We start from the raw sequence: 13,139 nt of genomic DNA, 5'->3' as shown, positions 1-13,139 counted from the left end.
GATATGAAATACACTGTAACAATTATTACGCCATCTAACATTTTAGCTAGCTTTTCAAAAACCAATAAATGTTCTAGTTTAGTTTAGTTTTAGGTTAATCTTCAATACTTGACAGCAGACATGTAGCAGACTTAATAAAATCCCTTCTTTCCTGAAAACAAAACCCATTTCAGGGAAGATAAGACACTATGATAGCCTCAAGGGGTAAATTGTGTTTGATCCAAATTAATTATTATATTCTCATTCCCTTAGAGAGTGATTGGCCTAGGAATGACCATGTGACCAAGTTCTGATCAATGAAATGTAAACAAGTCTTCTGATTGGAATGCCTGGGAAAGCTTTTACTTTCCTAATTAAAAAGGGAAGAGTCTTCACTGGCTAGCTCTTTTCTCTTTGACGTTCTTCCTAACTGAAATGTGGACGAGAAGTCTAGAAATACAGCAGCCATCTATGACTATGAAGCAACAAGTATAAAGATAAAAGCCAACATACTAAAGATGGTGGAACAGAAAGATAGTAAAAGCCTGTCTCCCTAACTAGAGAAGAAACAATTATACCAGCTCTGGACAGTCTAACCCTTAAATTTCTTGTTATAAGAAAAACTCCAATTTGCATAATCTAGTATAGTAGGACTTTTGTTTCTTGTCGCTAAACATATTCTTTATACAATAGAATATGTCAAGAAATATAAATAAAAACCGAATCAAAAAAAGCACCAAAAATGTCCACTTCATAAGTGCAAAGGGCTAAAACACATCCAAGTTCATATAAGACAACCAAATTAGGAAAAGTCAATATTTATTATGGCAATATTAAAATCTATACATTCTTAGCCGATGATATATACTTGGTTAAAAAATCTTTTACTTTGGATATATGCATCATTTCCTTCATTGTGGTGTCTCTACTTCTCAGATGTATTAATCCATTCTCCAAAGTAGCTTCAGTAATCAAAACTGTGAAGAGGATGCTCATTTCATCATATCTAAGAAAAAAAGTAGTTAAACAAAATACATGCACACAAATGTAAACTGTAAATTTACATTACCAGCTTTAATTACTTTAGAGTCCATGCCACTTTCAAGAGTTACATAACTCAAAGGCAGCATTTGAGAGCTATACCAAAAAACACCTTATTCAAATTTCTAAATCACAAAGTAAAACTTTCAGAAAGTTTCTGACTTATTGTAATAACTGAAATGCCATAGAAGAAAATAAAATCTGAAAAATAAACACTGGTACCTCAACAAATCGTTCAAGGTGATATTATAGATGAATCTCAGAATTACCTCAGCCTTTTGGTATTTGGATACAATCCAAGAAAAACTATTTTAGATTGTCTTTTACAATACTACTATAATAAAAATCCAGTGTACAACATATCATACCAAAATCATGCTTAATATATAACTGTATGCTAACTCATAGTTTCTAGCCTTCTTTCTGCTTACCCAGGCACTCTATCTCATTGTTTCTTTTCTTGTAGGACTCCATCGGAAATTATCTTATTTGTGTATTACGTATTTTGCCCCACTAGAATATAAGCTTCATAAGAACAGGACACTTTTCTCTCTTATTTACTGCTGTACCTAAGTATATAAAACATAGCAGTTGCTTACTAAATACTTGGATAAAAGTATCCGGAAACAATAAAGCCTTTGCCATATAAAGAACAACTATAACTTGGTAATGCCCACATGACTCAAAGGATATGATTTAAGTACTTGAGAGAATTAGAAAGTTCAAGTATCACTCCTTCACTTTATATATGATAAAACAATTAAGTTAATTTATCCATAGAAACCTACTTTTCTTCTGACATCATCTGAAAGGTGTATTTTAACAAGCTGTTAGAGAACTGAGGAGCAAAACACAAAGCTTCACAACTTTTCACTCAAAATATACGTATTCAACACAAAAAGCTAAAAAAATGACAAACCCAAAGGAGGAAAGAATTAATTCCTTAATAAAAAACAGAAGTTAATGAAATAGCAGAAGGTTAAGATTTAGAGACAGAAAGATCAATTAGGAGATTATTTCAATGATCCAGCCAAGAAATATTGGTGACCTTAACTTGGGTAGTGGCAGTGAAGATGAGGAAATGTTGATCTGAAATATATTTAAGAGGTAGCTGACAACATTTAGTGACAAATCAGATGTGAAGAGTAAGGAAGAGGGAGGCACTAAGGATGATATAACCAGGTTTCAGTCTTGAGAGAATGGCTGAGCTGAGATGCCCATCACCGAGGAGACTAGTTCTCGGTCCTCTGGGGTACAGTTATTTTCCACTCTGCCTCAGAATGAACCACAACACCAGGGAGCAAAAGGCACTCTACTCATGTTCCCTAAGTCTTGACTCAATAAATGCATCCAATATACATAATTCCATCCCTGATAAATTGATAAACTCAGGTAATATATATTTCATGACATTTAAGTCTTGAAGTTGCACATAGTATATGCTCAAATATACCTGATGAATATTGTTCCTTGCTGTATCAATTAACTAAAGGCACACTTCTGTAAATGGGAATACTTTTAAGTTATACTACATATAGATACATTTATTTGTTACTCATAAAAATATATATAATCAAAAACTCTAAATAAACATATTTTAGCGAAAAGGAAGACATTTCTTACTTTGAATAAAGTTGTTCCAATGAGGACTGCACAGTTTCCAAATAACCAGGCCACACAGAAATTCCATTTTCTAGTAGTTCATTAAATAGCCCTTGACAAACCTAGAAAAAAATACAAAAACTTGAAATATGAAAGAAATAACAGTAGCTAGAGTGATTATCCTATTTTTGTGAAACCACAAATCACCTTTTTCAATCTTTAAAATGGGCACAAATTCTTTTATGTGAAAATTAATTAAATTTTATAATTTGTATATTGTATACTTATAAATTGCATTCTTTCTCTGAAAACCAAGAAATTAAAGCTAAATATGAAATGCAAATCTTCTCTGAGAGAAAATTTTATACCAAATATAAGAATTTTTATTTTCATCATCATTCAAAACACCACAAAACCAACAGAAATTTTATCAGAGAAAAACAGTAAGTCCAAAGGGCTATGTTAACTCTAAGCTCATCTGAGAGTTGAAAATTGAGCCCTTGGGTTTTAGTACCATGTCAGGAAGAGAAGGAAGAAACAGTAGAGAAAACTAAAGTGAAGTCTCCAGAAAACTATGAGGAAAACCAGGAGAGTGGTATTCCTGAAGCCAACTAAAGAAAATGTTTCAAGAAGAAAAGAATGATTGATTAGTTTCTGTGGAATGCTGGAGACAAAAGCCTGACTGGAAATACAGATGTGATAATGAGTAAATGACATAGTAAATGTACTGTTTTCTTAACAACAACAGTGAAGCAAAACAAAGCAAAATTTTAAATCTACAGCAATCTACAGCTTAGCAATCTACAGCGAAAACTCTATAGCAGGATTTCTCCTATTCAGCTCTGCTGACACAAGATGTTTAGCAGCATCCCTGGCCTCCATTAGACAGATTCCAGCAGCACTCCCCTCCCCACTTGTGACAACCAAAAGTGTCTCTAAACATTACCCAAAATCTCTGGCGCGCTATAGCACTGTCTCTCAAACTTTGGCTAGCATTGGAATCACCTGGAGGGCTTGTCAAAACACCCTTTGCTCAGCCTCACTCCCAGAGTTTCTGATTCAGCAGGTCTGAGGTAGAGACCAAGAATGAATTTCTAACCAGTTTCCAGGAAAAGACCATAGCAAAGTAAGTAGGTGTTAAGGTATTTGATATTTGGGGGATAGATGAGAATATAGACATTAACAAATCTACAAAATTAACAGGGAAAAGTAAATATACGTATGGGTTTTAATAAGTTAGTGGTTGCCAGCAGAGAATCTGTTCTGTCTAACGGAATGTAGAAAAGGAGATAAAAGCTCTAAGCATGATGAAGTGTTGAAGATATGGGGATATGAGAACTCTTGCACCATGGCTTAGTACAAAAACGTGCAGCCAGTCTGGACAGCAACCTAGCTGCCATAGTGACATTAAGGATACATATTCATTTTACCCAGGAATCCCATCCCTGTGTATATAATTCTTGCATAGCCCAGAAAGTTACATGCATAAGGACTCTGTCATGCTGCTGAGGCAAAAAAGTTAAAAACAGAATAAGATATACAATATACTATCCTTTTGGTGAATTAAAAATACCCAAGGCACAAATTACTACTATATTCTTATAAACAAACAAAAACAAAACAAAGCCTGCAATTTTAATGACAAAAATCTAGAAAATAAAGTTCTTTTTTTGTCTTTCAAGCAAAAAAAATAACCTAGGAACTTGCTCCCTACCAGGATGTTAGGGAGCCTGTCACAACCCTTGGAGGAAAGAGTGGAAACTGAACTATTATCTTCTTTCCTAAGCTGACTATCCCCATGTTCCCAGACCTCCTCTTCCCACGGGAGCACCAGCAGAAAGCTTGGGCAAATCTTTCTAGTGTCTTCACTCAGGTCCCGGATGGGTCTGAGTCATCCAGACAGACATGATGACTGCTGAATGGGTCTCTGGAAAGAAACTAAAACCACCCTCCTGGCTTTTCACAAGTGTATTTAGACCAGAGAGATTAGAAAAATCAAATAAGACTATAAATCTGTGTTTATGCCATCAAAAATGTTAAGTTAAAAAAGGAAGGGGTTAATAAATAATTCACTAGACACCTGTACAAATATTTTGATTACCAAAACCATGCATACTCATTTTAAAAATGCAACTATGGGCACGATGATAAGTGCAAAATCCACTGAATTATATTCATTTTCTTTAATATACAATACTTCGAATTATCTATAATTAACTATGGTATTTATCCACGGTTCATTATTTAGTTACAATTTTTAAAAAAGCAAATGAATCAACATAAAAATTTAAATGGCAAGCTACTCATTTACTTGCAATAATGGTTATAATTAAAATGACATTAAAATTCATTTAACCCACCTGTCTTAGTTCCACTGTTGGGCCTCTTCCCACATCCAAAGCAACCTTAATAGGAGCTAAACAAGGGTGTAGTTTAAGTACCTACAGCAATTGAAAGAGAAGCAGGACAGGGAGGACAACACAGCTTATTTAAATATAACACAAGCACTGACAAACATGAAGCATCTTAAATAGCTAAAATTTCCTATGTGAAAATGGAAGCTAGCTGAAGTCATAAAAAAAATCATGTAATGGTATATTCAGCTGTCTATATCCAGTTGTGCATGGGTTTCTCCACTTTAACAGATGTTCTGTGCACCTGATGCCCTCCCATTTTCTGACAACTCCATTTTCCCTTAAAATGCCCCTTCCTGTGATCACTGCCTTCCCTACCCTGCTGGGATCATGTAGCTTATCATCTGGACACTCTCTTACCAAAACCCACAACTTTTCTCATTCATTCACCCATTCAACAAGCATTTGAACAGCCACTTGATGCCAGAAACAGTTCTAGGTGCTGGGGACAAAAATCACTGTCATTCATGATGGGAAGAAACAGATAATACACAAAATAAGTAAATAATATATCTGAAGGTGATAAATGCTATAAAAAAAAAGGAGAGGAGAAATGCTGGCAAAAAAGGTTGGGGGAGGGTTGTTTGCAATTTTAAATAAGTGGCAAGAGAAAGTTTCTTCTCTGAGGTGACATTTGAGCAAAGACTAGAAAGGAGGTTGAAGAACAAGACACGGGGATATGGGAGGAAGGCATTCCAGGCAAACGGGAGAACAATGACAAGGCTCTAAGCTAGGAGCATGCCTGGCATGGTTGCTACACATATGCTATAAATCCCAGCCCCCAGAAGAGTTTTATAATGACTTTCTATATGGCCATATCGTACTAAATGAGTACTGCATAATATATCACTTAACTATGCAGAGTGATGCTACAAACTTATGGTTTCCAATTCCAGTTGAATCCTTGACATGTTAAAACTTTTGATTTGGGGCAGCTCCCTTTCACATTCTAGGGGAATATGACTATTTTAAACTCTTGCCACTTAAACTCCTACTCCTCCACAGTTTAAGCTAATAGTCTTGCCTCCTAATTCCCTAAGAAAATATAGGGTATGAGTAAAACTTCCCCTATTTATATCTATACAATTGTTTCTTTCCTCCCTGCTGTTCTGAATAACTCTTTTTAAGACAAGTCCCTCTACTCTTATACTCTTGATGCTGTTTGAGCCCTCCTGTTTCTTCCAAAATCTTACTCCATTAGTCATCTCTTTTCTCTTGTACAGATTCAACCCCTTCTCTTTCTTGATTTTGAGTGCTGCCCTCCCCTGTGCCCCCCTCCCCCAAAAAGAACTGTTTATCCTAAAATAAGCCTTTCTCTTGACTAGGCCCATATCTAGTTCCTGTGATCCACTAATCAGCCACTCGGGGTCAGATCAGAAGCAAAGAGGTCAATATGGCAAGTCTTGCTGGTCTATCTTATTTATTCCTGCTTAACACTCAGCTTCTGATGCAAATGGAGGCTATCAATGGAAAGGCTCAGATACTAGGAATCAGAGACAGCTGCCAAGCTCCCCTGGATCCAACAGAAATGCCTTTGGGACAACCCAAAAGGGATGTCTTGTTCTATTCTGTGGGAACCTGATTATTATCTCTGTGGCCAGATTCTAAAAGAATTGAAAGATACTTAAATTATTTGCACTAAAATAAATTTATTATTCAGAGTTTAGGTTAGTTCTAAGGGGGGGACATTTTTAGTTTCCCAAGTCTACCTCTGAAATATCAAAAGCACCTTTCTATGAAGATTTTTCTTTCTTGTAAAGGAGTTCTCTGTTAGCTGAAAAGAATCGTAGAGGTAAGCCAGCATGCCTCGGTCTAGATCTCCATTTATAGATAAAACAGAAGGAACCACATTTTTTCGTCCATCTCGGCCCTCCACAGAAAAATAGAACAAAAATAAAATATTTTTAGCAGATCTCTTAAAATTAAATATCTTTGACTTATAGAATCAAAATACAAATTGATCAATAAATCTAGATGAAATGATAAAATTAATTTTAAAAATACCACCATTTGGCAATGCTCATGGTAATAATTAATTTGGGCAAGAATCATCAATGGATACTGTAACCGGTAGGTCAAAATTTGGTGAGAAACAAGTTAGATACACAGTTTTAAAGTATCCGCTTACAAAAGACATTAATTACTCATTAAAGACTTATTAATTAATAAAATACTTATCAATTTTACATTGGAGAAACTGGTAGCACCATCCTAACCAAGTGATAAAAGTTAACATCACCAGTAAACTTTATAACATGTGCCTCCTGACACAATGCATCGAGAAGAGGGCAGCATCATTTCTGTGGCTGAGGAAACATGAAACGTTTCTTTCTACATTCTACAAAGTAACTGGCCTTTACTCTTCAAAAATATCAAGGTCACGAAAGACAAGGAAAAATAAAAGGAACTGTTCATTTGAAAGAGACTAAAGATACATGACAATTAGGTGAAATATGCGGTCCCAGATTGGATCCCGGACTTATAAAGGGCATATTGGAATAATCTGTTATATCTAGAGAGTTCTATAGATTGGATGGTAATAGTGGATTACTATTACTTTCCTGATTTTGCTGGCTACATTGTGGTAAGAGTCCTTGCACTTGAAAAATACACACTGAAGTATCAAGAGGTCATGGTACACCATGTCTGCCGCTTATTTTCAAATGGTTCAGAAATGATCACAGAGAATCTGTGTAAAGGATACATAGGCGCTCAAGGTAAAACATACATGTAATTGAGACACACTTCCAGGATACATGTGTAAAAGTTCATGATCTCCTAGATTCCACAGGGTTTCTATTGGCTCTTTTCCCCAGGGAAAATTGTAGAAAAGTTTGTTTCCTTTTCGTCCCTCTTCATCTTGACAATCACTGCTGCTGAAGTTCGATGGACTCACAGCAAACTGGAAAAGAAAGTTTAAGTCTGTCTTATTAACTTGTAAATGTTAAAAAGTAAAGTTGCCTGAGACTTTTTATGCAGCAACTGAATGAAAATGCTCAAGTCCCAAATAAAAATTGTGGAGTTTAATTAAATATGACTGACTATATTGCTAAAAATACTGTTGGTTAGTCTGAAAAAAACTAGAGAAAAACTGTCAATTAATTAGAGGGAAGGTAACCAAGAACTAAGTAGGATAAAGAAGAAAGAATCACATACTCATCATTCTTATCCTTCTGTGAAGAGCTTGATTATTTGTGATTATTCCACTTTGTGTGTCTAGGTGGGTGCTTGGGGGTTTTATGAGTTGGAGAAAGATAAGACAATGGCAAGACAAAATGTTTACTTCAATTCTTTTCTCTTCAGCAAATACTAAAACCTGGTAACATATTACAGAACTATTTTGACTAATATGAAGAGTTCATGAAGGTAGGAGAAAAAGTCAAAGCTGTTAAGAGTGGGCAAGGGTCAAACTCTATACTAGCCAGGAATGCCAGGTAAGGGATTTGAACTTTACTTTGAATGTAAAGGCTTATCAACAAAAGCTTCTGAGCAAGAGAAAGAGATCAATAAATGCCTTTATCAAAGTAACTTTGTTATATAGAACAATGAAAATCATTAGAGTTTTTTAATTTGTATTTGTTGATTTAGAATAGTAGCCTTTTAAAAATATAAGTTACATCAAACAAAATTTCATTTATTATAGATAAGTATTACTATGACACATTAAGTAGTACCTTTCTCCACCACAGGAGTCGATGACGTAACCAGAAATCAAGCCAGTGGCCGGCAGTTCTCCCCGAAGTAAACCATACCAGTGAAGCTTCAGTCCTCTCACTGATTCTTTGGATATCAGAAATATCAGATGGTTACTAACCTGAAAATTATATAATCTTATCTCAAAGTGAAAATGACTGGCGCTTGACTATTTAAATACAGTAAAGTCAAGTTATTTGCCATTTTTCTGTACCTTTTAACACCATCAGGTGTCTGCTTAGTATCAGAAATAGGTTGAAAACACACTCCAATCTGAGCAAGGCCATAAGGTAGCCTCTTGTTTACCAGATCCAGGCAATTAACATAGTGCTCCAAGGCGCCTGTGAAAAGAGAAATCAATCATCATGTAAATCTAATCTACAAATTCAAACCATTTTGGTCAATTTATAGACAAATTAATAATCCAATAATGCTAATGCAGCAGTACAAGTAGGGTGAAAATATCGCTATGGTTTAATTTTTTTATTTTAATGTGATATGACCCATTACCAACAATATTTAAATGTTCAATTTGTCCCAAATTTAGACAGCGTGTGTCTCCTTCAAGCCACACCCATGTCTTTTTGATATGACCCCACTAGTCTTCGAGTAATTCTTTGTTTTGTAGCACCATAAAACGTCCCACACTGACTTTGTACTTTCCCTGCTCCGGGCCTGAAATCAGCCATTTCTCCAAGCACTAGTTCATTTTAGAAACCAAAATCTGGGTACTAGGTGTGCTCACTGCTATTGTCATTGCTTCTAGGTCCTTTCAAAGAAGAAAGTTAGGAAATACATATTTTTTAAAATTGTGACAAAAAAATCATGAGTTCATAATGATATTGTCAATTCAAATTTAACATTACAAAGTTTATTCTTTTCTATTTATATCTCTTTACTATTACATTGAAAATCTTGGTTTCCAATATTAATCTATCCATCTATTTGCTTTATGCTATAATATATATAAAAGTTTTAGAATTATAATTCCAACATTTCTACTTAGAAAAATCTAAGATCTATTTGTAGTTCTCTATGCTGGTTATATAAAAGATTGTATCCCACTAAATGACAGCGCTGTATTCAAAAGTTACCTGATTTGAGATTTCCATTTCTGATAATAGTAGACTAACTTGTTGATAATAAAAAAAGTTGGTCAAGAAACTTTTATAAAAAATCTGTTTAAAGACACAGGAGAGCTATCAAGGCAGTAAGGACTTGAGGGTCCAAAATTTGGAGAAAAGAGCAGAGAGGTAAATTCAACATTTAGTGCTGCTTTTCCAATTCTCAGGTTGCAGAGACGAGAAGCTGAAATGCTGAGCAGCTTCTTGAAATCTTATGGAATTTGGAAGTACAAAAATTGCAGTTTCTGGATCATCCAGCAGGAGGCTCTAGTAAACACCCCAGCCTTTCACTAGGGACTCTCGAAGGGCTACACTTGAGTCGAAGGGCTACACTTGAGGAGTAGAGATGAAAAGACTGAAGCTCAGCCTTCAATAAACTTAATCCTAGATTGTATTAAGATATGCTCTTACTCTAGCTGCCTGCCAAAAATAAAAGTAAATCCTCCTGGGAAGAAAACACCTATAATTCATCTCTATAATCTGTACACAAATTACCTAGAATATCAGAACATCCAAATGACCAGAAGCCCAGAGAAAAACATACTAGAAACAGATATATCTGAGTTATCAGACATACTTTAAAATGTGATTCTGTCCAAGAAAGATGGGGAGAATATCTAACATATGTGTAGTCACAGGACAGAAGTAAAAGAATGGGGTGGTAACTTGGAGACATAATGGCTGAAAATTAAAAAAACTAACCATAAGTAGAGGCTCCTACAATAGCTCAGACATGGAATAAAGAGAGACAGGGCATTGGGAATAGAAAGAAAAGGTAAACTGGGTAACTCTAAGCTAAAAACAGTAGACACCTGAAGGATTTGGCAAATAAATGGATGTAAGTTTCCTAAAGGTAAGAAAGTGTCTGGCACACCGCAGATGCTTTGATGGACATCTAAGAGAGCTAAGTTTCATTTTCTAATAAGGAAGAAAAGATTGATTTGTTTTGGGACATGGTAATGAGCAGTGATTTAACTACCCCCAAAATAAAGCCATCATGGAATAAAGTAGTATAAATCAAAATTGTCACATTTATTCAAGTTTTGTTTTGGTTTATTTTCTTAAGGAAATCTTTAAAAAGTTACAATATAGGTACTGATTTTTAGAGCACCATGAACATTGGTTCTTATAAATTACAGTACCACGTAATGAAAAATGGCAAGGACAGCATTTTGCAAAGATGAGCTGCTGTGATAGCAAGTCTATAAAGAACCTGAATTTTTTTTCTGATCTCTGCAATCGTGTTCTACTTGACTTTAAAGGCAAACGGTCGCCTCTAAGTTTCTGTGTATTCACTGGAGAATCACTATAAAGCTCGATTAGTCCTATTATTTTGCAAACTCAATAATTATCTAAAGAGTTCTAGAAACAAGATTGTAGATCGTTTTCAGTAAGAAAAACTGGAGGGCGTTTTCTTTTTGCTCTAGAAAAAGGAGCTTTGATTAGCCTATTTTGTGTAAAATTGAAGGGTGACTGTAGACAAACATTTCGGCAACGATGAACAAATGATTTAAAACATGATTTAATTTAGGTCCTAATTCTAGGGAGACTCAATTGGACTCTAAAATTCTAGGGTTGCCCCGTGAAAGTGAGAGCGTTACCAAGTCCTCCGGCCAGATTCTTTTAAGGAACAGTAACGATTCAATGGACCAGTTTTCTCCAGGGTAGAAGCACCATCAATACATTTACTTAACTACTTCAAAATGTTGAGAACCTGGTAACCTTTCCAGGTGAATAAAAGGCCAGTTGCAATTCGCGAAATCAAGCGAGACTGCCTTTCCACCCCAACCTATTTTGAAGCATGAAATCAAGAAGCATACCGTGAAGAAGGTTCTCCCGTAGTTTCCCGGAAGTTTTTAATAAGTTCTCAAGAAATGTTACTAGCTGTTCCTTACTCAGCTCTTTGTCTTGCAAGATTTCGCGTAGAGTTTCTGCAGAAACTAACCTGAAGGCACTGTCCCCAGGCGGCGCAGGGCCTGGTTCATGGTGGAGGGCGTCCACCGGAAAGACCTGCTCCCGGAACACCACCACCGAAGACCACCATTCTGCCGCCAGGTTCTTCCGCAATTCTATGCCCAAGGGGCCAAAGCCGGAGTGGCACCCGGTCAGGAGAGAATCTCGGGTAACCTGCCGCTTCGTGCCACTGAGAAAATGCCTTCTTTGACAAATCTCTATCAGCGCTTCGCTCCCCTCATCAGACTCTGGGGCTTCTCTTGGTTCGCTCCCCCGAGGCAGCTCCGCGTGCGACCTCAGGAGCCCTCCGAGGGGGTTACTCTCTTCCGCCAACAGCTCTGGCTGGCCCCCATTGACTCGACCCCCAAACCCAGAAAACAGGCACCTGCAGACTTTCTGGCAGGCCCTGATGGTTGCACCGGGGCGCATCACCCTCAGGAATTAAAGAGCAATCTTCTATTTGCTGGCGAAAGCCGCCACAACAAAGAACCCCGGAACCAACTGCGCAGGCGCGCCGGAAGTGAGCTCGCGCTCAGCCGGCCCCGCCCACGGAAGTGCGTCTCTGTGCCCCCGCTGCGGCAGCCGCTGGTCTACCCCAACACTTCATGGCAGAGTCAGGCCTCGTACCTTTTCACCTCAGTAAAGCCCGGTCCCCCAGCAATTGCTATTCTTTATCTGCCCTCATCAGCCCTGATAAATATTCTCATCTACTTTTCATTATCGTTCCGTAGCCACTATTGAGTCAGCTTTTCTTTCCTTTTTGCAAAATCACCTCCTAGACACCACTTTCTCAATCGTGTTAACGAAAATGAATTTTGGTTCCCGTTTTTCTAGTCCTTTATGGTTTAGACCCAGGTCTTCGCTGCAACTCTATTAGGTAAACGCACTGCAAGCATGCCTACCTTCAGACAATTCTCCTGGGTGTGGGTGGGGTTGTGAGGGGGAAGGGGCAGTCCCTTCACACATTGGAGTGGTTCTCAAAGGGGAATCCGCGAATGGTACCTGTATCACCGAGGAACTTTTAAAAAACCCGCCGAGAAAGCCAGCAATTTTAAACAAGCTCTCCCGGTAAAAGTGGAGGCACGCTCGAGAACCACTAATGTGTATCAGGTTCTAGCAGGGGTCCACCTCCTGGGCGCCCATCAAAATATTCAATAAAACTTGATTACCCGTTTAAAATGGAGATCGATGATTACCCCAAGCTTGTGAGTTTAGTCTCCATTTTAACTCAAAAAAATTGCCCAAATACTGGGTAAGAGGTACAACCCAGAGGAAAATGGTTGATTCCAAACTCCGTGATTCCTACTTCCAGCTTCCCTTCAAAGTAAGGAAA

General features: G+C 37.1%; 1 protein-coding gene across 2 annotated transcripts; it reads right to left on the bottom strand.

Moving 5' to 3' along the window:
• Nucleotides 1-781: 781 nt before the first annotated feature.
• Nucleotides 782-12,319, bottom strand: POLG2 (DNA polymerase gamma 2, accessory subunit). 2 transcript variants are annotated; one of them, XM_011368518.2, is made up of 8 exons: nt 11,674-12,319; nt 8,944-9,070; nt 8,711-8,816; nt 7,765-7,938; nt 6,766-6,906; nt 4,983-5,063; nt 2,644-2,744; nt 782-985 (listed from the first exon to the last, which is right to left on the bottom strand). In XM_011368518.2, the coding sequence occupies exons 1-8, from the start codon at nt 12,233-12,235 to the stop codon at nt 820-822; spliced, it is 1,458 nt and encodes a 485-aa protein (XP_011366820.1). In that variant the 5' UTR covers nt 12,236-12,319; the 3' UTR covers nt 782-819. The 2 variants fall into 2 exon arrangements, with proteins under 2 accessions (XP_011366820.1, XP_023391430.1); XM_023535662.1 differs by lacking the exon at nt 6,766-6,906.
• Between the last annotated feature and the right edge of the window lie 820 nt (nt 12,320-13,139).

This window comes from Pteropus vampyrus, unplaced genomic scaffold (genome assembly GCF_000151845.1).
Source record: "Pteropus vampyrus isolate Shadow unplaced genomic scaffold, Pvam_2.0 Scaffold143, whole genome shotgun sequence".
In the NCBI taxonomy this organism is placed as follows: Eukaryota; Metazoa; Chordata; class Mammalia; order Chiroptera; family Pteropodidae; genus Pteropus; species Pteropus vampyrus.
The sequence above is the reverse complement of the archived record's forward strand: the minus strand, read 5'-3'. Positions and strand labels throughout refer to the sequence as shown.

Coding starts and splice junctions, on each gene's coding strand:
- POLG2 (XM_011368518.2), bottom strand. CDS start 12,235: ATGCGCCCCGGTGCAACCATCAGGGCCTGCCAGAAAGTCTGCAGGTGC. Junction 9,071..11,673: donor ACGGGAGAACCTTCTTCACG/GTATGCTTCTTG, acceptor CTCTTTTCACAG/GCGCCTTGGAGCACTATGTT. Junction 5,064..6,765: donor AGAAAAATCTTCATAGAAAG/GTGCTTTTGATA, acceptor CAATTGCTGTAG/GTACTTAAACTACACCCTTG.